General features: G+C 51.0%; 2 protein-coding genes across 5 annotated transcripts; both read left to right on the forward strand.

Moving 5' to 3' along the window:
- Positions 1 to 329: 329 nt before the first annotated feature.
- On the forward strand, positions 330 to 17591 carry LOC141729640 (uncharacterized). Of its 4 annotated transcripts, none has more exons than XM_074544382.1 (3): positions 347 to 466; positions 2757 to 3675; positions 11459 to 17591. In XM_074544382.1, the coding sequence occupies exons 2-3, from the start codon at positions 2771 to 2773 to the stop codon at positions 11508 to 11510; spliced, it is 957 nt and encodes a 318-aa protein (XP_074400483.1). In that variant the 5' UTR covers positions 347 to 466; positions 2757 to 2770; the 3' UTR covers positions 11511 to 17591. The 4 variants fall into 4 exon arrangements, 2 of the variants coding, with proteins under 2 accessions (XP_074400483.1, XP_074400484.1); XM_074544383.1 differs by having other exon boundaries at positions 2762 to 3675; XR_012581044.1 differs by lacking the exons at positions 2757 to 3675; positions 11459 to 17591 and adding an exon at positions 2559 to 2750 and having other exon boundaries at positions 330 to 466.
- Positions 17592 to 17711: 120 nt separating this feature from the next.
- LOC141729644 (C-type lectin domain family 2 member B-like) lies at positions 17712 to 21954 on the forward strand. Its single transcript, XM_074544393.1, has 6 exons — positions 17712 to 17858; positions 18746 to 18964; positions 19320 to 19418; positions 19521 to 19702; positions 19884 to 19984; positions 20075 to 21954. The coding sequence occupies exons 2-6, from the start codon at positions 18817 to 18819 to the stop codon at positions 20187 to 20189; spliced, it is 645 nt and encodes a 214-aa protein (XP_074400494.1). The 5' UTR covers positions 17712 to 17858; positions 18746 to 18816; the 3' UTR covers positions 20190 to 21954.
- The last annotated feature ends 1495 nt before the right edge of the window (positions 21955 to 23449 follow it).

Consider the following 23449-nt stretch of genomic DNA (forward strand, 5'->3'; position numbering starts at 1 on the left):
GTGGCCAGGCAGTGTCCCCAGCAAGGCCCAGTTTGGATGTGCAGCCCCCAGTTTGCCTCTTCTTTGGCCCGGGCCGGGTTCTCCCCACCCACAGCAGCTGGGAGCAGCCGAGAGCCCTGCGCTGCCCATCCCAACCTGTCCCAGCTCCATCCCCGCTCCTGCCACGGGCTGCGAGGGCTGCGGGAACGGGGCACCGAGGGTGTGGCTGCTGCTGGGGGAGGAGGAGGAGGGAGGTAAGGGAAGGGAAGGAGGGGGAGGAGGAGGCGGTGTTAGGGAGGGGGAAGATGGGGTGATGGAAGAGGAGGAGGGAAGAAGGAAGTGGGGTTAGCAAAGAGGAGGAGGAGGAGGGGGGGGTGGAAGAGGAGGGACAAAGGCAGATCAAGGCTGAGCTGAGGTAACCACCGGTCGAGCCCTGCCTGAATTCGCAGCCCCCACCTGTGGGATCATCGCCCCCCACATTGCGCAGGTGAGCCGGGATTGGGAACTCAGCCCAGATATCCCGGGGGTCCCTGGGTTGGGTTTTTGGGGGGGATGTTTGGAGAATGAAGAAGTCTAAGGCTGAGCGGAAAAGACCCCTTGTGGGGACATCGGGAGGTGCCGGTGGTGGCTGCCGGCAGAGGCAGCCTGGAGGAGCAGAGCCCTGTGTGCCCCAGGAGCCCAAAGTGGGGACCCCAGAGAGGGGAGAGCGCCGCCATTGGCGGGAGCCTCAAGAGCCTGGAGAGGGGAAGGGGGGACTCCTTGGAGCCACTGCAGCCCAGAGCAGAGAATGAGGAGAGAAGGGAGCCCGGTAGCCCAAACACCCCCAGGTAAGGGACGACCCCAAGTTTCCCTCATTTGCCTCTCGACCCTCGCAAGAACAGAGACTCAGACCCTGCAGACCCTGACTGCAGTTCTGGCCTGGCTGAGGTGGATGCCTGCCAAGTGATTGTTTGCAGCTGTGCTTGCTGTGCCCACGCTGCACTGCTTGGGGCAGGGCCTGGCAATGAGCGGCTTGCTCTGTGCGCTTACAGCTGCTTCATGATCCCCGCTCACCACAACAGCCCATCCCTCATCTGCCTCACCACTGCTGTCAAGGACGGGGATTGAAGCCCCCTCCCAATGACTGAGACCCTTAAAATTCTCTCCTGGGGGCGCTGGGCTGACTGTAGCGGGATGTCTGCCAAGTGCTGCCTGCAGGTGTGTTCGCTGGACCAAGACTGGTTTCCCATGGCAACCAGTCCTGAAACAATGGGCCTCGCTCACTACTGGGACTGGTTTGTCCTGTTTGGAACTGGACTGTCTGGACTTGTTCCCAACTTTTTCTCCACTGTTCTGTACCTGTTCCCTCGACTATAGAAGACCCCTGAGTTAACCAAAGACTTAGAGATTCTCCCCAGTGTGACCAGATGCATCTATTGGCCAGACCACGAGGATTTCGTCTCTCCATTGGTATCTATTCCCCCTACTCTTTCTCTCTCTCTCTCTCTCTCTCTCTCTCTCCTTTACCTCCTTTCTAATACTTTTATCACATTTGCTGTGGGCACTCAATAAAAGGTGCATTTATTTTGGATGATACTGAAAGTCCCCCTGTGCGGGAGAAGAGTAGATATAGGTCCAATTGTGTCAGGAACCCACGTCTTAAAAAAGGAACCCACTTGCCGCAGCAGTTACGTCCAGATATGGACAACACTGGACAAACCAGACCAGTGAAGAGCCTTTTTATTATTTGCACATCAGTCTCAAGACATTGTTAGACAATAGAGACAGGATGTTAACAGCTTCGCTGATCCACAGGGAATGCCCAGGAGGTGGAGTATTACAGCATAGCATAAAACCATCTCAGCCTAGATTTCATCCAATCATACATAGAACAACACATATTGACAAGCATTCTATCCAATCTTATAAAACACACGTAATGGTAGTTAAAACAAAGACTGGCTCAGAAGAGACAAAGAACAGAGCTCTATTCACGCTAACCTTCTAAAGATATGCAATAAATAACCTTGTTGCCATCCTTAAGCCAATTCTACAGAGGCCTATTGTTATTTGTCACGTATGCTCTACTGCTTGGGAAACTTTTCTGCTGTATTTGCAATGCTAACAAAACTTCAGTCTGAGGCCTATACTTTTTTAACCATGTCCTAAAAACCCTCTAACTTTATGGATTCCAACACCCCTGCTGTGTGTCTTTTGCACTCTGAGATGGGGAAAACGAACCAGTACATCCCCTGCTTGTACCGGTGGATCATGACACCCCGGCATCCCAAAATGGGGAGAGCGAAGAGGGGGAGCTTTTGGGATTACTGCGACTGCCAGGAGCCTGGGCAGGGTGGGCACCAAGGAGAAGGGGGACCCCCAATCCAAGTGTGACCCCAGCAGCTGGGACAGGGGGGAACCCCCTAACACCAAATAGGAGGGACAAGGGATGGGGAACTGCTGGGAAGCTTTTCCAGGGCTGAATCTTGGAGTTTGGGAGGTTTTTATGGAGCTCAGATGTCCAGTGACTTTGTAGAGATGGACTTGGGCAGAGGGACCTTCAAAGACAATGTGCTCAGGCCTTGTTTTCCCCAAACCAGGATTTCCTATTCCCAGTCCCTGGGAGGCTGTGAGGAAGAGAAAGATGCCCTGGGACATCAGTGCCCCTTTCCCCTCTTTGCTGCTCCATCTCCCAGCCCAGCACGGCCCCAGCTGCAGCACAGCCCTGGGGGGATCTCCTTGCCTTTGCCTGTGGCACAGAGGCAAATCCCATCCTGTCCTTGTCCTTCCTCCCCCAGAGCAGGAGCTGAGCATGCAGAGCAGGAAGGACAAATGCCCGCGGCAGAACCTGGTGGAAGAGGCCGTTTTGAGCGGCTCCATGGCACAGGAAGTCAACAGGGAGGAAAAGCCCCGGAGATGCCACACGAGGAGGGGCTGCAAACACAGCTGGTGGGGATCTGAGGGGGAAAGAGCCAGCCTGGGCTGGGAAGGTGGCCGGAGATGGAGCCAGAGCTCGGAGCTGGTGCTCCATGAACAGCTCCATGATGGGGAGAAGCCCCACATGTGCGTGGAGTGTGGGAAGAGCTTCAGGAGGAGCTCCAACCTGATCCAGCACCAGAGGATCCACACTGGGGAGAAGCCCCACATGTGCGTGGAGTGTGGGAAAAGATTCAGGAGGAGCTCCTACCTGATTGTGCACCAGAGGACCCACACTGGGGAGAGGCCCTACGAGAGTGGGGAGTGTGGGAAGAGTTTCAGGCAGAGTTCTGTCCTGATCAGCCACCAGAGGACCCACACTGGGGAGAAGCCCTATGAGTGCTCCAAGTGTGGGAAGGGGTTTCCGACCAGCTCCAGTCTCATCCGGCACTATCGGAGTCACACAGAGGAGAGGCCCTTCCAATGCTCCAACTGTGGGAAGGGATTCAAGGACAACTCCACCCTCGTCAAGCACCGGCGTATCCACACTGGGGAGAGGCCCTACGAGTGTGATAAATGCAGGATGAGGTTTCAGACCAGCTCCCATCTCCTCCGGCACTATTGGATTCACACAGAGGAGAGGCCCTTCCAATGCCCCGAGTGTGGGAAGGGATTCAAGCGCAACCCCACCCTTGTCACCCACAGGCTCATCCACACTGGAGAGAGGCCCTACGAGTGTCCCCAGTGTGGGAAGAGCTTCTCCAGCAGCTCTGACTTGAACAAACACCTACGGAGCCACCGGTAAGGGAAGCCCTGCGAGTGCCCCAAGTGTAAGAAGAGCTTTGTGTGCTGCTCCAGCTCCATCCCCCACTGGAGGAGGCACTTTGGGCAGAGCCCTGATATCCTGGTTCAGAGCAAATTTGGGAGAGAGTGCCCAAAGAGGGTCCTCTAGGAAAGGTGATTCAATCGGCCTCTCCCCACAAGCGGTCCGGGAGAAAATACCTCCTTGGAGAGAATTGGAAATAAAAACATTTATTAAACAATAAAACCTAAACAATATTAAACAGTAAAACCCCTTGCCCCTCCAAAAGACCTGACAAATTGAGAAAGTCCCCTCCCCGGGTTGCAGCTCAGCTCACTTAGTCTCTGATCAGTCCCTCTGGTGCTGGAAATGTCAGAGGCCAGGCCCAGCCTGGTGGGCCATAGGTGCTGCTGCCGGTGCTCTGCTGGGTGTTCAGTCCAGAGCAGGTTTCAAGAGATCCAAAGAAAAGAGAAAAAAGAAGAGAAAAAAAAAACCTCACAGTCCAGGGAACTTCTTTGCCTCAGGCAGCTAAAACTAACAGCAAAGGAGAGCTCTGTCCTGCTGTCTGTCCATCTGCAGACAACACAGTCAGGGGCAGGAATGTGGAGTGAGAGCAGTGTCTGCAAACAAACTGCGCGCTTCTTCTCTCCCCCTTCACTCTCTGGAACAAGTCCTAAAGATGCAAAACTTATTATTCAGCAGAAACAGAACAAGACGACTGGGGATAAAAGCATCATATAGTCAACCCCAGACATTCCACCCCTTATCCCCATATCGCCAGCTTACTACTACAACTAATATAAATTCTAACTCTACAAAGACATACCTGATACATCCATTATACAGCTATACACAGACAATAGTAATAACATTCAGCAAACAATGATATTTGCACATAGGTCTCACCCAACAATCAGATTTCCCTAAGATACACATCATGTTCTTCCATCTTTTTACATTAACCACCATGTGCAACCTGGTCCCTGAGCAAAAACAACCCCACAAATGGGTTTGTCTGTACTCGAGGCAGAATTAATCCAAACTGTCTTCTCTAACAAAGTTCTGACATGTACCACTGGGACTTTGTCTCCATTTACTCTATGCAAAGGCTCAGACTGGGCAGGGCCCACTCAGTTAGTAGAGCCTTGGGTGTTAACTAACCAGGTGGCTTTTGCCAGATGCTGCTCCCAGTTTTTGAAAGATCCCCCACCTAATGCTTTCAAGGGGGTTTTTAACAGTCTGTTGTACCTCTCCACTTTTCCTGCAGCTGGTGCATGGTAGGGGATATGGTACACCCACTCAATGCCATGTTCCCTAGCCCAGGTGTTGATAAGGCTGTTCTTGAAATGGGCCCCGTTGTCTGACTCAGTTCTCTCAGGGGTATCATGTCTCCACAGGACCTGCTTTTCAAGGCCCAGGATGGCGTTATGGGCAGTGGCGTGGGGCACAGGGTAGGTTTCCAACCATCCAGTGGTGGCTTCCACCATGGTCAGCATGTAGCACTTGCCTTGGTGTGTCTGGGGTAGTGTGATGGAGTCAATCTGCCAGGCCTCCCCATACTTTTACTTGGATCACTGCCCACCATACCAGAGGGGTTTCACCCGCTGGGCCTGCTTGATGGCAGCACACGTCTCACAGTCATGGATAACCTGAGAAATACTGTCCATGGTTAAATCCACCCCTCAGTCTCATGCCCACTTATAGGTGGCATCTCTGCCCTGATGGCCTGAGGCATCATGGGCCCATCGAGCTACGAATAACTCTACCTTATGTTCCCAATCTAGGTCCATCTTGGACACCTCTATTTTTGCAGCCTGATCTACCTGCTTGTTGTTTTGGTGCTCCTCATTAGCTCTACTCTTGGGGACATGGGCATCTACATGGCAGACCTTCGCACGTAACCTCCCTATCCTGGTAGCAATGTCTTTCCACTCATCAGCAGCCCAAATTGGTTTTCCTCTAGGCTGTCAGTTGGACTCTTTCCACCTGTCCAGCCATCCCCACAGAGCATTGGCTGCCATCCATGAATCAGTGTAGAGCTAGAGCTTTGGCCATTTCTCTCTTCCTGCAATGTCCAGAGCCAGTTGAACAGCTTTGAGCTCTGCAAGTTGACTTGATCGACCTTCTCCTTCAGTGGCCTCTGTGACCTGCCATGTGGGGCTCCATACAGCTGCTTTCCACTTTGGATTCATTCCTATAATACGACGAACTGTAGGTGACAAGAGCTTATCGCATTTCCTCTAGTGGCAGTTGGTTATATGGAGGAGCCTCTTCAGCCTGTGTCACTGGTTCTTGTTCTTCATCTGTGACACCAAAATTTTCACCTTCTAGCCAGTTTATAATTTCCTCCAAAATCCAAGGGTGATTCAGTTTACCTATACAGGCGTGCTGTTTGATAAGAGCGATCCACTTGCTCCATGTAGCACTAGTGGCATGGTGAGTAGAAGGAGCCTTGCCTTTGAACATCCACCCCAGTACTGGTATTCGGGGTGCCACGAAGAGTTGCACTTCTGTACCAATCACCTCTGGGGAAGCTTGGGCTCCTTCATAGGCAGCCAAGATTTCTTTCTCTGTTGGAGCGTAGTTGGCTTCAGAGCCTCTGTAGCTTTGACTCCAAAATCCCAGTGGTCAGCCTCGAGTCTCCCCAGGCACCTTCTGCCAAAGGCTCCAGGACAAGCCATGGTTCCTGGCTGCAGAGTAGAGCATGTTCTTCACATCTGGTCCCGTCCTGACCGGGCCAAGGGCTACTACATGAGCGATCTCCTGCTTGATCTGGACAAAAGCTTGTTGCTGCTCAGGGCCCCAGTGGAACTAGTTCTTCTTGCAGGTGACCAGGTAAAGAGGGCTCAAAATCTGACTGTATTCGGGAATGTGCATCCTCCAAAAGCCTATGGCACCAGGAAAGCTTGCGTTTCCTTCTTGCTAGTTGGTGGAGACATCGCAGTGATTTTGTTCATTACCTCTGTCAGGATCTGACAATGTCCATCTTGCCACTTGACTCTTAGAAACTGAATTTCTTGAGCTGGTCCCTTAACCTTTCTTCACTTAATGGCAAAACCAGCTTTCAGCAGAATCTGGATAGTCTCTCCTTTTTCAAAGATTCCCCTGCTGTGCTCCTTCATACAATGATGTCATCAATATACTGTGGATGTTTGAGGGGCTTGCCTTTTTCCAGTGCACTCTGGATCAGTCCATGGCAGCTGGTGGGGTTGTGCTTCCATTCCCAGGGCAGTGAGTTCCAGGTGTACTGCACTTCCCTCCAGGTGAAGGCCAACTGAGGCCTGCATTCTGCTGCCAAAGGCATGAAGAAGAAGGCGTTGGCAATATTGATGGTCATGTACCACTTTGTTGTCTTGGACTCCAGCTCGTACTGAAGCTCCAACATGTCTGGCACGGCAGCGCTCCGTGGTGGTGTGACCTCATTCAGGCCACAGTAATCTACCATCAGTCTCCATTCTCCACTGGACTTACGTGTCACAGATATTTTTTCATAGAAATCCTTTCTTTCAGATTTGTCCATCTTCTGGGAAGCAAGGGCCCCAGAAGACGAATGTAAACAATTGTTATCAGCTGCTGTGGAATGCAATAGGATGCACCTGTGATTGGTTCATGTTCCATGTGTACAGATAAGAGCCAATCACAGGAGCAAGCTGGGGACAGAGTCCCTGGACACAGAATTTTGTGATAGATTATTTTCTATTCTATTCTTAGCTTAGCAGCTCTCTGCAACTTCTCTCCTTATTCTTTTTAGTAGAGTTATAATGTATTATATATCATATATCAATAAATCCAGCCTTCTGATCATCAAACAAGATTCTCGTCCTTCTCTCTCACCATGAAGACCTCTTCAGGTCGCTGTAATACTTACGCACTGGCTGTATAGGGCTGTTGAAAGGTGAACGAGCCTTGCTGACCACTCCTTGGCTCTCCAATTTACAAATCATCTCATGGGAATCACAGAGTCTCTGTTGCTACGATATTGCCGATGGTGTACTGTTGCTGTTGGTACCTGTTGTTCTTCAACTCTCAGCAGTTCTACAGCAGAGGGGTCGTCTGAGAGACCAGGCAAGGTATTCAGTTTTCTCCTGTCTTCTGTCTCTACTGCAGCTATCCTGAAAGCCCAATGATGTCATTTTGAATCTTTGAAATATCCATTTCTGAGATAGTCTGTGCCAAGGATGCATGGGGCCTCTGGGCCAGTAACAATGGGATGTTTCTGCCATCCATTCCCAGTTAAATTCCCTTTGGCCTCCAATAGAGTCAGCTGCTGGGATCCTTCTGTTACCCCAGAAATAGAAATGGATTCTGCTCCTATGTACCTTGGTGGCATCAGGGTACATTGGGCACCGGTGTCAACCAAAGCCATATATTTTTTTGGGTCAGATGTGCCAAGCCATCAAATCCACACAGTCCAATAGATCCAATTGTCCCTGTCCTCTACCTGGCTAGAGGGAGAGCCCCTCTATTCCTGGACGTGGCACACATTGCTGTCTTCCTCTCAATAGGTTCCTGAGGTTCCTTCAAGAGGATCAGTCATATCACCCTTCATAGATTGTCTGGAATTCTGTGTGTGAGAGACTGGAGCAGCATTGACTCTAGATGAGCTTCTTTTGATAGGTGTTCACCTTGAAAAGGTGAACTCTTTTCAGTTCGTGTACCACACTGCTAAGGAGGAGCCATTCCACTTCCTCATGTCTTCTCCATGCTCCTGAAGAAAAAACCAGAGGTTACCTTGTAGAGTAGGATACACTCTCCTTGGCTTGGGAGCACTGGCTCCTAATGGCAGAGACTTTTTTGGTTCTGGTGAGATATGGTAGACTTCTTCCATAAGTTCCTTTTTTAGTTTCTGATGGCCCTCTTTAACCAAGCTCCGGACTTACCCAGTCAGCCTTGTTTCCACAGGCGAGACATGGGTATGAAATGGGGTGGTGACAGTGTCCTCGTAAATTCTTAACTTATTGGCCAAGGCATCCACCCTGTCCTTGCCCTCCCTCCATTGTAGTGGTGCCAGGTAGTAGGAGTACATCTCTGGTCCAAGCCATGCAAATCTCATCACATTTGCCATGTATACTGGACACAATCTGGGCTTTTATGAAATCTCTCATCTCCTGAGAAAATTATCTCCAGCACAGCCAATTCCCTCAGGCATCAGATACCTTGTTCCATTGTACTCCATTTTTCATGGTCCACCTAGAAATCTTCTTTACAAAGGCATCTGTCCCTCACACTCACTGGCAGTCGCTGCCAGAGGCTGAGAATTTCTTGTGTTCTTGTTGGAGAATTTTGCTCAGACATGGCTTGAAGGAAAAAAAAAGGCCATGAAAATATACAGCTGATGGAAAATTAAAAGGCAGCTGTAAGCAGCTAATTCTCAAGCCTGTTTCTCAGGCACATTTCTGTAAACAGCAAGAGTTCTCATGCTTGTCTTCAATAACAAGTAAATATCTTGCCCTTGGATAAGTATGGGAAAGTAAAGTGACAAACATGGAGGCCTTGAGAACTGTTCATAACAGGATGAGAAAAATAAGTCTTGGTCTCAATAACAAACCACAGGTATTGAAAACAAAAGGAGGGGTTGGTGTGTAATCTGTCACCAATGATGAGCTTGGATTTTGCAATATGTATGAACTTAATTAACACAGTGTCATGGCATCCCAGAATTCCCACTTCTTCTGGTCAAACCACCACACACAGTTATAGAATGTGCATGTTGGATAGATAAATTGGAGTTCAATGCTGATCAGAGGATGGGTCGTCTCCCTTCGCTTTCTACAGGTTCTCTCTATCCCTTGGTCAATGACCACATCCCAGGACAGCAATCCCAGTTGCCTAGCCTCACTTTCATCCAGAATGGTGTCGTTGGCTGCAGCATCCCAGATGTGGAGCAGCCAGGTCAGGACAGACTCATTCGTCTGGAGGGTGAATTCCCTGCGCAGGTCATGCAGCTCACCCAGGGATAGAAAGCGAGTGATAATTTCTGGCTCTGTCTCTTCCGCTGGGTGCGAGGGTCCTGCCACATCCTCATCAGTCACTATGCAGACTGATTTGCTCTTCGATTTCTTCTTCTGATTGGGGGAAACTGCTACTGGTTCGGGCTGTTCTGGTTCGGTGATGGTGTGTGTGGCGATGTTGATGGCACTTTTGGTTTTTTCCTCCTCTGTTACAGTCTGTGTAGACACAGACACTGTTGCTTTGCTTTTGGTTTCTTCCTCCTCTGTGGCATTCTGTGCACACACAGACGCTGTTGCTTTGCTTCTCTTTTCCCCTTCCTCAAGAAAATGCTGCACCACACCATGTAGTGGTTTTTTTCTAAGCATGTTGTGTTGCCTTTGATACAAGGCAGGCGGCCTGGTTTCAGGAAACAGCACGGCGACCCTCTTCCCCAGGGTCGCTCGGGCCTAAGAAACACGCGGACACCAATATGGTGGAGGATCAAAGGCCTTTATTCTCTCTTCTCGTGGGGTTTTATAGTCTAGGGGGCTTCTACGTCAGGTGAGGGTCTGTCCTTACCATCTATGGTTAGTAGGGAATGCAAAGTCACTGGGCAAGTGGAAAATTACTGAAAACTGGTTCAGGGGGCTACATTCCTATGTTAATTTTCTTATCTAAGGGGACAGGGGCCCTGTCTTCCCGTAACATCACGAGATCTTCCGAACGCCAGGCCCTATCTGCTACAATGTTGCAGGCTGAGAAAAGACAGAGCAGAACTAACAACACTATGCTATCCTTGTCATCCAGAGAGAACTTAGCATTTTCAAAAACTGCTGTGTCAAGCCTGAGAGGCTGGAAAAAGTAGTCTGGAAAAAGTAATTCTTTACCCCTCCCGCCAGGAGCTGGGTGTGATTGGTGAGGCCCCAGACATAGCAGCATAGATTAGGACAAGCAAACAAAATTGAGTACTGTCGTGGTTTGACACTGGCACAATGCCAGTGCCCCATGAGAATACCCTCTCCCTGGTGTCTGCTGTGAGATGCGACCAGGAATAAGCAAAGCAGTCTCCTACTTAGAAATAAAGAAAACTTTATTAACTAAACTACAAGAAAATAACTGAAATACAAAGAAAGAAAAAAAAACACACAAGGAAAATTAAAACCTTACAAAAAACATTTTCCTCCTCCCCCCACCAAATTTCCCAATGCAATACATTCCCCCAAATCACCAACTTTCAGTCCAGCACTACCCTTTAGAATACTCAATCTTCAGTTCATCAAGAGTGAAGAGTCCCTCTTGTGCCATAGGCTTCCCCTGGAAGCACCATTGAGACCTCTTGTGTTTCCTGTCACAGGTGGCACCGCCTGGAAAATCCTTTGCCATGGTGACACCTTCCTTCCATGCCCAGTGCTCTCACCACTGCGCATGGACCAGAGCTGCTTCTAGGGTTCCCCTTTTCAGGATGCTTTGTCTAGTTCCAACAAAGAGCACAGTCCCTCCCTTTTGGGACACCTGTCCCCCCCAGATTTCACCCCCTGGGGCTGAGGGGTCTCAAATACAGAGGTCTTCTCTTCCACTAAAGAGCGAGGGCAACAACCACCCTCCTCACCTGTTGTCTCTGTTCATGCACTCTTACACATAACATCACTGCACTCCCTTGGCTCTGAGCCATTGCCTCCCCCTACATGCAGTCTCTGTGTCACCGGGAAAAAAAAGTGGTTCTGTCCATGGCTATGCAAGAAAAGTCCAGCCAAAAGGCCACTCCGTCATCTCCTCCCCCACTCAAGTCTTCTGCACTTCCCTCGTAGCCCATCCCTCCTTATCTCATCTCTTATCTCTCTTCTCATTCAGCTCCAGGAGGATCAGAATTTGCAAGGTCTCAATCATGCAAGAAAAGGGTTAAAAATTTCAGTCTCTGCCTGTCCCAGAGCTCCGGAACTCCCACACTGCCCTGCCGGGCACCTTCTCGCCACACTCCCCCCCCTTCTCCTCCTGGGCTGACTGCTATCAAATTCAGGCACCGGCTCTCCCTCTCTCTCTCCCCTGGGCCGGGGAGGTGGCTGCCCGATGTCTCTTGGTGCTCCTCCACCCTTCCATCCTCAAAGGCCTCTTCACCTCCCACCTCTGTCCAGGCCCAGGCCTACCACATGGCTGCCTCTCCCCCGCCCAGCAGCAGCAGCTGAACGGGGTAGGGAGATCCGACCTCTTTCCCTCGAAGTCCAAAGAGACCCTCCCAGGGGCGCAGCTCTGCTTTTAACTCCTATGTGTTCTCAGAGGTGTGTCCAAACCTCACTGGCTACATCAGGTGCTAATATTAAAATCTGAGCACCCATTAGTTTGACTACAGCATCCTAGAATTCCCATTTTCTGGTCAAACCAGCACAGTCTGCCCTGTCCTAGGAATTCTTTTTGATAAAGAGGAACTGGCGATAAATGTCACGTGGAATGAATATGTATGAACCTATTGTGAAACTGTATGCATTTGTATTTGGAAAGGGAGATAAAAGGAGATCTGAAGTTCTCAGAGGCATGCATGACTTTAAGGGAGAGAAATCTCCGCATGCATCCAGCACTGAATAAACATAAATACCACTTTTACGAAGTTGTGGAGCTTTCTTCTTTCCTCCGCAAAACACCCCCGAGCATCCCCTGGGCTGAGAGGGACAGAGACTGCCCCGAGCATCCCCTGGCACAGGGGTGGGAGGGAGGGAGACCCCCCAGGCATTCCCTGGGGTGAGAATGATGGAGAGCCCCTGGGGAATGGCCTGGGGTAACAGGGACAGAGAAAACTCTCCCAAGCTCCTCCCAAGCATCCCCCAGGGCGAGAGGCACAGAGACCCCTTGAGTATCGCCTCAGATACTGGACAAGATAACCTTGGTAGAAGTCAAACTTTGCATAAAATGCCTTGATGAATATTTGATTTTCCCACAAGTGACATGTGATGAAAACACAAACAAATCCCAAATATTAATAAACCAATAATAGAAGCAATTCTGTGGCAATTCCAAGTTTCTTTGGTTTCTGCACAGCTCCAGCTCAGCTGCTGGCAGGTTCCAATAACAGAAAAGTAGAAATTTGGCCCAATACAGATTATTAAAAGGAAGGGGAAGCTCTCTGTAGCTGTCACAAAAGTGAAAGGGACAAAGAGAATAATGTGTCTCACATTTGGCAAAGATCCCAAGCCTGGGAATTCAGGAGATATTCGGGAATTTAGGTACTTGAGCTGGGCTTCTTGTGGGACTTTCAGCAGCCTTGTGTTCCACATCATGGGGTGAATGGACCTTGTCAGTCTCGCTGGTAACATTTGCTCCCTTTCCTTCAGTGATTTTAACAAACTTTTCAAGGAAGGACAACAAAGTATTTTCTTTACACTGAGGGCCCACAACAGCCATTTTCCTCATCAGTTCTCCCATAAGTTTCTCAGAGAAAGCTGCGTCCAAGTTTCCAAGAGTTTCTCCAGAGAGAACCACAACCTCCTCAGAGGAGGGAACCGTGCTGTAGTCAAAGGCATTTGGAGTCAGACAACAGTGCCTAAACTCACTGTGCCAAAATAATGTTGCAATCTGGTTAAGAAAATTGTTAGAGAGATGCCTCTGCACCAATTAATGTGCAAACAAGGCCAAATGCATCGTGGATTTTATTGAACAGTAAATGTGAGGTAGAGAGAGAGATGGAAAGAAAGATAAAAGGGGGGAATAGCAAGAGAGTGACAGGGACAGAGACCTCCCCTGGGGCAGGGCAAGTGTGACATTGTCCCCTGTGTGTGTGGCCTTCCTGGTGTGGGGGTTTTACACCTGAGCCAGTTTGGGTAAGGGTGGTGTTCACCCCCTGAGAGGGATTATCCCACTGTTTCACGTTGCAATGTAAGATGTAAACAAATGCATGTTTTCAATCCCCATCTTCATCAACTGCTATAAACAGGCGGGGCAGTGTTCTTTATCTCTTCCATGACTCAGCCCTGATAACGCCCTCCAGGGGAGATATCTTCTGTGAATGGGCCATTGAGTGTCACTGCAGGACTGATAAAATTCCATCATCCCATTGTGGGATGCTCTGCCCAGGAGGAGGAGGATCCAAGCATTCCTACCTGGATATATTCTGAGGCTTTCAACACCAGGAGCAGTTTGCCTACTGGATTCCCAGAGGACAAGAGCTCCATAACCACCACTGGACTTCCAGAGGAAGACCAGACCCTTCTACAAGATCACTGCTTGGACAGAATCACGTTCATCACTCCAAAAGGACTGCACCCACCACTTAATGGGACTGCTGCCACCACCCTGACCAACAGGGAGTCAGGTTATATCCTGACTCTGTCAGTTTAAGGCAGTGTTTCTGTATCATTAACTTGATCCTAATTTTGTTATTGAATTGCAATTCTGGCTTAGACTTTCACTCAGGTTTTCCATCAAACCAGTACAAAAGACACTGTGCTCATCCCTTGTTTTCCTCCTAAAATAGAATCTCCCACCGCAAACCTTTGCTAGATGGAAGAGGAGACTGTGAGGAAGAGGAAGATCCCCCAGGATCCCCTGGGTATCCCTGGATACCCAGGCAGGTGAGGAGGAAGTCAGTGCCCCTTTTCCCCTCTCTCCTGCTCCATCTCCCAGCCCAGCACGGCCCCTGGCTGCAGGACAGCCCTGCTCTCAACCCCGTCCTACCGGGGATGCACTGGGGGGATCTCCTTCCTCTTCCCTGTGGCATGGAGGCAAATCCCATCCTCTTCTTGTCCTTCCTCCCCCAGACAAGGAGTTGAGGATGGAGACCAGGGAGGACAAATCCCCACGGCAGAACCTCACGAAAGAGGCCTTTTTATGGTACTCCGTGGTGCAGAATTACAATGGGGAGGAAAATCCCCAGAGATACCACAGCAGGATGGGCTCCAAACCCAGCCCAGGGTGCTCTGAGGAGGAAAGACCCACCCTGAGTCAGGAAGGTGGACAGAGCTTCAGCCAGAGCTCAGAGCTGGTGGTCCATGAACAGCTTCATGATGGGGAGAAACCCCAGAAGTGCTTGAAGTGTGGGAAGAGCTTCAGGCAGAGCAGCACCCTGATCCGCCACCAGATGATCCAAACCAGGGAATGGGCCTAAGAGTGTAGGGAATGTGGGAAGGGCTTAAGCTGCAGCTCAGAACTCATCACCCACCAATGCATCCATGCTGGGGAGAGGCCCTACGAGTGTCCCCAGTGTGGGAAGAGCTTCATCTGCATGTCTGCTTTGACCAGACACCAATGGAGGCACCGGTAATGGAAGCCCTGAAAATGCCCCAACTACATGGGAAAGGGGCACTGGCCTGTCCTTCTGTGGAGGAGGTGTGGCCCAACAGCTGAGTGTGGGCATCTCCAGGCTGCCTACTTTGAAGCTCAGGATTTTTTACAGGCCGGTTCACATTTGGTCAGGAGGTTCCCGTTTGTGGTTGCAATGCCCCAGCGGCGAGGAGGAGGTAGCTCCTGGGAGATCTTCCTCTGATCCCCAGCCCAGAGGGGCTTGGGGTGCTGCCGAGGGGCAGGAAGCAGGAACATTGGCATTTGCATTGCAGAGGCATGGGAACCAGCGGAAAGTGACCATCGCTTGCTTGCTCTGGGGACAAAACATCCCCAGATCTGAGATGACGATTCTTGGGAAATCTCTTCCACAGGTGCTGGTCTCTCTTCTGGTAGTCAAGGGAGGAGGAAGTGTTTGGTCACTCGTGCTGCCCAGGCATTGGCAGCAGGATGATGGGTTGTGAGAACACAGAGGCCACCTGGCGGGTCAGGCCTGGGCTGTTTGGCTCATTTCCATGGGCCAGCTGTTGGGTTTGGGGGCTTTTCTTCTCCCATCAGAATCTGGGCCACCGTTCTGTGGGCCAGGTCTGGGGTTCCTGATCCTCCCATGTGGGCCAGGGACCCCCAGGGCCTATCAGGCCCCTCTGCTGCTGCTACTCCTTCCGGGGAAAAAAAAAATTAAATAAAAAGAGTTGAAAGAGCTAGTAGCAGCTCAAAAGCATTGAAGAGCCAAAGATTAGCCTCAGCCCAAGTGGTTCAATAAAGGGCTGCGGCCAAGACATTTGCAGCAGTCCGTGGCCTTCCACAACAGACATTATAGAAATTTTCTCAAAATTGTTTGATAACTCTCAATGGATTTTTGATAATCATTGATGATTTTTCTATCGGGGTAACAGGGTAGCTATAGATCCAATGGTGTCAGGAACCCACGTCTTAAGAGAGGAACCCACTTGCCGCGGCAAAAAGTCCAAATATAGACAACACTGGACAAATTCAGACCAGCCTTTTTTTTTTATTGTTAGCACATCAGTCTCAGAACATTGTTACAATGGAATTAGATGTTAACAGCTTGCTGGCCTACCGGGAAATGCCCCAGAAGGTGGGGTAATACGGAATGACATAAAATCATCTCAGTTTAGATTTCAGCCAATCACACAAAAACATATTGACAAGCTTTCCATCCAACCTTATAAAACATACGTAATGGTAGTTAAAACAAAGACTATTTCATAAGAAACAAAGAACAGAGTTCTATTCATGCTAACCTTCTGAAGATATACATTAAATAAACTTGTTGCCATCCTAAAGCCAAATCTACAAAGTCCTATTGTTATTTGTCACGTCTACTGCTTGGGAAACTTTTCTGCTGTAACAGAACTTCGGGCCACATCCTGAGGCCTACATATTCTTTTTTAACCATTTCGTAAAAACCCTCTGACTTTATGGATTCCAACATTTATCAGTGTTTCATCACAGCTGTTTCAGTAGGATCTGTCTTATTTCTAGAAGGAAATAACTCCTTGCAATGTAAACAAACATATTTAAACAAAATTAACTTAGGACTTGAAATTAATTGCAGAGTAATTCAATGTCGCATCAATAGAATTAGAGAAACACTTAAGAGAACTTGAAGGTAACATTTTTAATACTGAATAAAAATTGATCTTAACAAAACTGGAATAGAACATGAAATGGCTTAAAGTGAAGAAGAGTGAAACACTCTCGTCCAAACTCAGCAACACTCAAACCTGGAAGAAATCCACCTCAACATAAATAACTCTTAAAATTCCCTCAATAGAGCAATAAAGGTAACATTACTCAGATCTGACTTTAGTTAATCTTAACAACACTAAAATCATATTCAATAAAACATAACTGAACTAACAATCAATATCCTTATAAGTTCTGGGTACTACAACATGTAACTTATTCTGCTGCTATCAATATCAGAAGACGCTGAAAATGTGAACCAAACGTGGTTGAAATAATGGCCTGATGGATTTACTGGAGGGATTAGAGATGTGTGGCAAATACGTTGACTCTATGTAGTTTAACATTGAGAAAAACTCATGGTAGCTGCAAATTTTAAGGAACTATAAATTTACTAAGACCTTTTAAAGTGCAATTGTAATGAGAGAAATAACAATGTAGAATTTGGCAAAGTGTCCAAAAAACAGGGAAATTCTCCACATTGTATTTTGTTATCAGCACTTCTGTTAAAGAAATTCGATTGTGTTATGCTGCACAAAACAATTCGGCACTGGATTTACTGCTTTGAATCTCTCCAGCAGCAATTCTCAGAGAAATCAGAGCTCACGAAAAACTCAAGATGAACTTTAAAAAAGCATTTCAGCACATTTTTACGGCATTCTAGGACACGTTCCGTGAGGCTTCAGTAGCCAGGGGCAGTCAGAGCCCTTCGGCAAATGCCGGGGGTTCGCCCCGCCGCAGAGCTGGGGAGCCACGGGGGGAGTGAGTTCGCCCGGGACCAAGCGGAGCCGGCGGGCAAAGCCGAGCCCCGGGAGCGGGGAAAGCGCCGGCGGCAGCGAGGGCAAAGCCGAGCGGGGAAAGCCGAGCTGGGACCCGCCCGGGGCTCGGGGCTCGGCGGGGCAGCCCCGCGCCTGCCGCCACCGCAGGGGGTTTGCACTGCGCTCAGCCGGGCCAAAGGGACTCGGGTTCAGATCCTGAATCCGGGCTGGCAGCGACGGGAGGCGCCGGAACGGTGAAGGAACCGATCCCGGAGAAGGCAGCGGGGAGCGCCGGGGCGAGCGGCCGGGGCGGGGCCGGGTCAAGTCGGGAGCAGGGGGACAGCGTTTCCCAGCGCTGACTGGCCAAGGCGGCCGGAAGCTCTGACACACCCCTCAGCGCAAATCTGTGGCGCCTACGGACGGTGCTTGTTTATCTCGCCGGGAATGGAGCCGCGGCGGTGGCGACGAGCGGCGGCCCGTTCGTGACATCCTGGAGCGGCGGCGACGTCCGGAGCACGGTGAGGGGATGGCGGGCCTCGGAGGCGGCTCCAGCCCATCTGCGACCTGCGGTCGGTGCTGTCCCAGCTGGGGGCACGCTGCGATCGGAGAGAGGGGGGATGGGGCATTCCGGCGAGCTCCTTGTGCCGGGTTCCCCCGTGCACTGGTATGAAAAACAGAATTCAATCCTCAGAGTTTTTAAAAGTTTAATATTGAAAATAATAATTATGATAATAATAGTAAACGGGTAAAAAAAGGACAGTATTTCCACCGTTGCATACTCCCAGCAAAAGCCAAAGAAGAGCGGTAAGTGAAACCTAAGATGTTATGTTCATTACACTACTGTTTCTACGAGCAATAAAGTGCATACTAAAGGACAAAAATTATATTAACATCCAGCTAAAAGGAGTTATAATTTAGACTACTTCTAAATAGTTATAATCACTAACAACATATGTATACGCTAATGCATAAATGTGAAAGCCAAAATTACATGGTCATTTTTCACACAGGCAGGGAGCCGCAGCGGCCGTGCCGGCGCTCGGTGTGCCCGGGCTCCGAGGCGCCGGGGCAGGGAATCATGCGGGGCACAACGGTGAGCAGCCCGGGGCTGCTGCTTCTTGCCCCTCGGCAGGCGGACTCCGAGCCGCAGGTGCCCCGGGCCAGCAGCAGCCGGCAGCTCGCAGGCGCTCTCAGCGCCCGGCCCGGCCCGGAGCTGGGCTGCAGCGGCTGCAGAGCCACAGGGGCCGCGGCTGCGGCCACCGCAGAGCTGCCGGAGGCTGCGCTTGTCTCCGCACCTGCTGCCGCACCTCTGGGCAGCGGCGACAGCGCAGCCACAGCTGCCACCGCCCTCCTGAGCCCCCGCACGGCCGGCACCAGCAGCGACCTCTCACCGTGTCCCTTTCAGGGTGCCATCAGCGCGGCTGGAAAGCTGTTCCCGAGGCCAAGCTCCCAAAGGATCTGCCAGCAGCACTCCTGATGAGTGAAGAGCAAGGTGCTGTTTATTCCACATGGAGAGATGCCGGCTGTGAGCTGGAGGAGAGTGAACTCTGCTCCATGACTAGAGTTGAGAATGAGACCCTGGAGAACAGATCAGCAAGAGGGAATGTACACACAAGATTGTTGGGTGAGTGCAGGGCCACCCCTGTGCCCTCTAGGCAGGGGCCTGTGTCCCCTCCCAAGGCCAGGGCTGGCAGGTGTGTGGCTGTTTCCTGATGTCTGGAAGAGGTCTCCTGCTCTGCTGGGCCCCATCCGTGGCTGGAAGCAAGAGCCCCAGCTGCCCCCAAGGCTGTGCAGTTCTCCTGCTGCAGCCTGTGCCCACAGCTGTGTCCCTGCCTGTGGCCAGGCTCTTGGCTCTCTGGCTGCCAGCTGAGGGAGGCCCACACTGCCTCAGGGCTCCCTGCTCTGCTCCCTGGCCATGGGCTGAGCAGATTGCAGGGCCGGCTCTGCTTCTGGCAGCCAGCAGCTCTTTCCTGCTCCAGGTGAACGGTTCAGGTCCCATCCCGTGGGCACAGCGGTGCTGATTCTGCTGCTCCTGGTGCTGGTGCTGGCTTTGGGGGTGGCCTTGGCTGTGCGGGCAGGTAAGGGAGGGGCAGCAGCCTGGGCCCAGCCCCTCGGGGCAGAGCGGGCTCCCTGCTCCCTGCACAGGGGAATCCTCAGACCTTCTTCTCTTCCTCCTGCAGCACCACAGGTTCCAGTCACAACTACGACTCCGCAGTGTGTTCTGGGCTGTCCCCCTGGCTGGGTGGGCTACAATGGGGTCTGCTACTATTTCTCACGGGATTACAGCACGTGGGATCAGGGTCAGGAACGGTGCTCCGAGCTCGGGGCCTCCCTGGCCATTGCCAAGGATGAGGAGGCCATGGTGAGTGAGGGGCTGAGGGCGGTGTGGGGTGGCTGAGGGCAGCCTGGGGGCGCTCCTGGGCCGGGCTTGGTGCTCGCAGGGCCGGGGCCTTGCAGGGAAGGAGCCCCGGCGTGCGGGGGCAGCCCCGGGCACGTGTCCCCCCGAGGGGCCGGGGCAGCTCCCACTCCTCTCTCCTGGGCAGGATTTGCTCTCCCGCCTCCGCGGGAACGGCGATTTCTGGCTCGGGCTGCGCAGACGGGGCGAGCGCCTGCAGTGGGGGGACGGCAGCAGCTACAGCTCCCGGTGAGTGCCGGGGAGCCGGGTAGGGCCTGGGGGCACAGGGACACAAGGGCTTCCCCTGGCAGCCAGCGCTTCCTCTGCTCCTCCCTGCAGGGTTCCTGTCTTTGGCAATTCTGAGTGTGTGTACCTGGCTGATGAGACATTGAAGACTGAGAACTGCTCACATTGGCATCCGTACATCTGCAGCAAGGCCCAAGCTCCCCTGTAACAGGGGCTGCACAAAGGACCTTCTCCACGCTGGGCTTCACCTCTGAGCCCAGCACAGCGCTGTCCTTCCTCAGCTGCACCCTGTGCCTTGCACTTCCTCTCAGGGTCACCTCAGTGCCTCTTCACCCCCAGTGCCAGCGCTGGGCTGGGGCTGCAAAGAAAAGTCTCTGCAATCCATCCTGCCACCGATGCTGCCTGCAGTGAGTGCATTGCCTTCATTATATGTGAGAAAAAAGGGTCACTCTTTTGAATTCTCATACAAGTTAGTTATGGAATCCTGTCCTGTATTTGGTACTTGTCTTTTTGCACACTGGTAGTTTAAACTATGTTCTCAATGTATTGTTACATTATAAGCCTCTATGCATATTTATTAGAGTTTATACGTTGTTGAAGATTGCAATGCAAGATGTTTTCAGTTACCATCTTTATGGCCGATTACCTTTGTCAAGTGGGCAGTTTGCCTTATCACTCTTTGAGTGACCACATTCACACCTCCCTCGGGAGGGGGCATCGGCTGATAACAGCCTGTTGAATGTCACTGCACGACTGATAAGAACTATAACATCCCATTGTGAAATGCTCCGCCCAGAGGGAGTAGCCAAGCATTGCTCCCCAGATATAATCCAGAGCTTTTTGAGACAGCAGCACGGCTTTCTATACTGGATTCCCCAGAGGAACAGCAGCTGTCTCTCCTTCCACTGGATCTTCAGAGGAAGAATACATCCTTCTCTACAGATTCCCCTTGCTCCGACAGAATCACACCTGACACTCCAGGAGGGCTGCAGCCACATTTCCAATTGGACTGCCACCAACACCCCACAGGGTGTCAGATTGGGTTCTGACTCTGTCAGTGTTGTTCTAGTGTACTGCATTGTTTATTTTATTCTTTTTTTTCCCTTTTCCCTGTGAAAGAACTGTTATTTCTGGCTCCCATATTTTTTGCTTGAGAGCCCCTTAATTTAAAACTTATAGCAATTCAGAGGTGTCGGGAGGGTTTACATTCTCCATTTAAGGGGAGGCTCCTGCCTTCCTTAGAAGACTCCTGTTTTTCCAAACCAAGACATCTGTGTACTTCTCCTCAACAGATGCTTGTAATTCTAATATATTAGAACCGGACAATAAATGATAGAGTTCAAACTCCTCGCCTAAAGTGTTAGTTAAACAATCTTCAAGCTGGTGGAAGCTGGAGTCTGCTTTTTGGACATCTTTGAGCTTCTTTGGCTCTCTCTCACCTGCTCTGGCTGTTACAGTCTATTCTTTGGGTTCTCTCTCCAGCCTTTAATTCTGTTGCTGTGACTCCGCTCTCGCTCTGTGGTTGGCACAGCCCATTCAGGGGTGAGCAGTACCTGAAAGGGACCTCCCCACTGCAGGGTTAACACTGAAGGCAATGTCCATAGCACAGCCTCATCTGTTTCATTATTTCAAAGGGTAATTGAGTGTTACAGTAGTTACCCAGCACTGCTGGCCACTGTGTGGCCCAGGAAGCCCCACAGTCCCAGAGTGGTTCAGCACTGGGCCCAGCACCCCCTACTGATGGCAGCAGTTTCCAGGGAATGTGGGTTGGAACTGCAGTGGGTCACAGCCAGTACAGATTCCCTGTTTATGGGGATTTAATGGAAACATAAACAGTATTAAATTTGATGGAAATCACTGTGCACAACTTTACATTAACCTTTTGGCAAACTTTTATGTAGAGGTAAATTCTTCTCCTTACAAGAAGAGGGTGTACGCAGAGGGCCAGGGGCAACTCCAGCCAGCAGAGCTAGGTAGTGACACATAAACAAACATGTGTTTATATATTTATATATACATATATATATGTCTGTTTTTCTAGATGGGACAGCAGTCGGATGCACAGAGCAGTGTACCCAGAGCCATGTCCCTGGGCATGCCCAGCTTGTGTGTGCACACAGGTGTTCCTGTGCGTGTTTTAATTATAATTCAGCCATACTAGTCAGTATTATAACCCCCCCTATTTAATATTGTTATGACATTTTTTTGTCATTAATGGATTGTTCCTTTTCCCCTGTTGTCGTTGGTTTCACCCTGCTTGTCCATCTTCCCAAAGATCTGGCTTTTGTTCCAGAATGTTCCCTGTTGCTTCTCCCACTGACTGCCAATCCCTTCCCATGCCTGCCCTTATCTCTAAAATCCTCCCTGTCATTTTTGTATTCTTCGAGGCCCCATTGGTTTGTTTAAACTGCTCTCCTTTCCTGTAATTTCCTATTCATTTAAACATTGTATCCCCACCTTGTGCTCCTCGCCCAGCTTTTCCCCATTGGTTAAAGTTTGTGCCCTCCCCTGAGACCTCCTCCTTATATAAGTTGATGTGTGCCTTTGTTCAGGGTCTTTCAGACGCTGACCCTCCTGGAAAGAAGCACCTTTGGAAAACATAGAGACAACCTTTCCCTGGTCCTTCTCCCTGTCTCCAACACAGTTTATTCGAGCTGTAGAGTAACTGTGCCCAACAGCTGCACCCCGGATCCAGCAGCTTTCTGGGCTCCCACTCTCACCCACGGTGTCAGGAATTAACAGGGCTGAAGAAATCTAGCCCTGCAGCACACAGGGACATGTGCAGAGCAGTGCTCACACACACAGGGCCCTGCTCACCTGCACAGAGCTCCTGTGCCCCACGGCACTGCCAGCAGCACCCACCTGTGTGCACCCAGCCTGCCACAGCAGCACACCTGTGCTGCACAGACACTCACCTGTGCACAGTCCCTACCAATGCACACGGGCCCCAAGCAGGGACCTGCTGGCACGTAGAGCCTGAGCACAACAGCGTGTGCAGTGTCACACACAGCAACACACGCCTGTCCCACACAGAGCCCTGCTCACACCTGCAGAACCTGTGCACACTCACAAGCACAGAGCTGTGCACAGCCCCACTCACAGCTGAGAGTGCAACGCAGCCCCCGTGCCCACAGCAGGGCACACAGCCCGTGCCCACGGCAGCACATCCCTGGGCACAGAGCTGGGCACAGCACACACACACAGTGCCCATGGCAGAGCAGGACGTGTGCCCTCACATCTGGGCACAGCACACACACACAGTGCCCATGGCAGAGCAGGACGTGTGCCCTCACATCTGGGCACAGCAGCACACAGTGCCCATGGCAGAGCAGGACGTGTGCCCTCACATCTGGGCACAGCAGCACACACACAATGCCCATGGCAGAGCAGGACGTGTGCCCTCACTCCTGGGCACAGCACACATGGGCACATAGGGCCGGGCACACTCGGGCACAGCTCTCTGGCACA

Source organism: Zonotrichia albicollis, chromosome 7 (assembly GCF_047830755.1).
Source record: "Zonotrichia albicollis isolate bZonAlb1 chromosome 7, bZonAlb1.hap1, whole genome shotgun sequence".
Classification (NCBI taxonomy): Eukaryota; Metazoa; Chordata; class Aves; order Passeriformes; family Passerellidae; genus Zonotrichia; species Zonotrichia albicollis.